Source organism: Centruroides sculpturatus, unplaced genomic scaffold, assembly GCF_000671375.1.
Source record: "Centruroides sculpturatus isolate CEXI.00-Female unplaced genomic scaffold, Cexi_2.0 scaffold5528, whole genome shotgun sequence".
NCBI lineage: Eukaryota > Metazoa > Arthropoda > Arachnida > Scorpiones > Buthidae > Centruroides > Centruroides sculpturatus.
In genome coordinates this window covers 1,742-4,270 of record NW_019389645.1, presented here as the reverse complement: position 1 = coordinate 4,270, position 2,529 = coordinate 1,742, and the positions used below count along the sequence as shown (strand labels likewise).

Genomic DNA, 2,529 nt, shown 5'->3' with positions numbered 1-2,529 from the left:
TTTATTTTAAAATAAAGATATAACCTAAAAATTCATTTCTAAGTAATAGTATTTTCAAATTCAGTGAACATCATGAAAATTGAAATACATATTTATAATAATACTAGCTGTTACCCGTGACTTCGCTCGTGGTGGTTTTGCAAGCAAACCCCATTTATATTTAGTATTTCAACAACTATAGTAATTGTTATATAACACCTACTGCTGAGAATAATGAGAATTGCTGAGAATCAAACAAACTGTTTTGAATTTGATCAATTTTCTGGAACGTTTACAATCGTTCTATAATCAAACCAATATGCAATAACAAATTTGAATTTAAAACGGTTTGAACATTTGGTTAAAAAATTGAAATATATAAAAATATTCATAACAATGTTGGAATGTTATCAATTTAATACACCTAAGTACTCAATGAAGACTAAATGTAGTTGAAAACAAAAAATTGCATATAAATAGTACAGTAGAAGCCGTTCTTCAGGTTAAGCCCCCCCAGGGAAATTTTTGAAAAATCCCTTCTAAAGGCTGGTATACACGATAAGGAAATCCTCAAAGGATGTGCTTAACAGACGAAAAAAACTNTCTAAGAAAGGCTTTTAAAGTTGAATTTTATATAATATTTTATTTCTTTGTTTTAATAATATAATTTTGTTCTTATTTAGAAATGGAAATGTTGCATGATTGCCATAAAGAATTTACTATTCAAGAAAATTTTTGTGATATATCAGTTCCCGGAAGAATACAATATTTAACATTAACTGCTAGAACATCATTGTTACTTATGACTAAAATTTTACTTCCTGAAGAAAATATATGTAATTTATTAAAAGATGTATTGAAATCAAATTACTACGAAGTCAGAATAGTTGCTTTAAATTTTTTATATTGGATAATATCTGATTTATCAAAACCTATAACATTTAATGCCATTCCTGTCAGTAGTCAATGGAAGTGGCCAGATGTATGTAAAAATAAAAATACATTGTTAGATATTATTGTTAATTCAAGATGCTTAATAAACTTCCTGTTGAGGATGATGATTCAGAATGAAACTCAACCTAATTGTTTAGAAGAGGTACAAAAGTTATTGTTTTAATTATTCAGTGTTTTTAATATAAATAATTTTTATTATAAACAATTATTTATTTTTTGAAGCTTTATCTATTGTTATCAAAAATTCCATTTACTGTATCTGTTGATTGGACTGCCAATGGTATTGAAAGGTTAACTCTTTCAGAAGTAAGTGTTGTTGTATTTTTTCTTAAGCAAAGATAAATGAATAATATCTTGCATTTCTTTTGTTTATTTTAGAAATTAAATTGGGTAGTAGAGAAAATTGAAATGACTGATTGGTAAGAAATTATTTATTTTTAACTTGAAATGTTTAACAATTTACAGTGTGTCTTATATAGTATTGCTAATGGTGTATATAAAATATTCAAAATATTATCATAGAATTACAATATAAAACAATTTTATAATAAAAATATTCAGAAGTTGCATTTATAAATATAAATATTAAACATTTCAATGCAACATAAATCTCAACATAAGCTGGAACCTTATCTTAGAGAAAACTTATGCTTATAACACCACTTCCAGAACCTTCATTTCTCAAAAATGCAAATATTTTGGTCTCTTCAGAGGCCTCTACAGATATTAGAACAAGATGTATTTATTATTCAACTGAACCTCTTCAAGTGTTATTCTAATACCTGAAGAAGGCCTCTGAAGAGACCAAAATATTTGTATTTTTGAAAAACAAAGGTGCTAGAAGTTGTTTTATAAGCATAAATTTGCTCAATGCAAAATTTTAACTTTTCTCAAAAACCTCAAAATATTTTATAACTTAAATTCTGGTATATCATAACTTTGCATATTTCTTAAAAATGGATATAAGCTCTTAGTTTTATTAGTTAACTAAAAATAATTACTGATTATATATTAGATTTCAATTTCTCAAAGTTTTGTATTAATTTCTTTCAGTGGTAACTATTTTTGATGATTACAAAAAGTAATTTATGTTTAATTTATGGACAGTTTCCACATTTTAGTTCCCAATTTTTGAAAATATAGCTATAATTAACAATTTAATTTGAATTTTATTATTATTTAAATAATTTTGAAAAGCAAACTTATAAAATATTTTCAGATAGTAAAACATATAAGTAATCAAACATCTTTACATACCCAACATGATTAAAGCTATCCATCTACCAAAGCTGTATATTATCAGGCTAGAAACGGCTATAATACTAATAATTTAATAGACAATTTGGCATTAGAGTTAGGTGTTAAGCACCATTTCTTGATAAATTTAATAATTATAAATTAACTAAATAATTTTAAATAATAATTAAGAATTACTGGAAGAAAAGAATCGGCCTGAAGTGGGACTTCAACCCGCAACTCCTGCTTACCGTGCAGATGTGTTGCCAATTATGCTACCTGGAACTTTGGTCTGATCTCCTCTTAAGCTAATGATATAACCATCGATGGTTATTATAACTTATATATGCTGGAAGAGGA

At 25.9% G+C, this 2,529-nt stretch overlaps 1 protein-coding gene across 1 annotated transcript; it reads left to right on the top strand.

The window, feature by feature from the left end:
- Positions 1-652: 652 nt before the first annotated feature.
- On the top strand, positions 653-1,352 carry LOC111617325 (the record flags this gene model as incomplete). Its single annotated transcript, XM_023358631.1, has 3 exons — positions 653-1,075; positions 1,156-1,239; positions 1,312-1,352. Coding segments are annotated over exons 1-3 (536 nt in total), but the record flags the coding sequence as incomplete, so codon positions are not given.
- Positions 1,353-2,529: the final 1,177 nt, after the last annotated feature.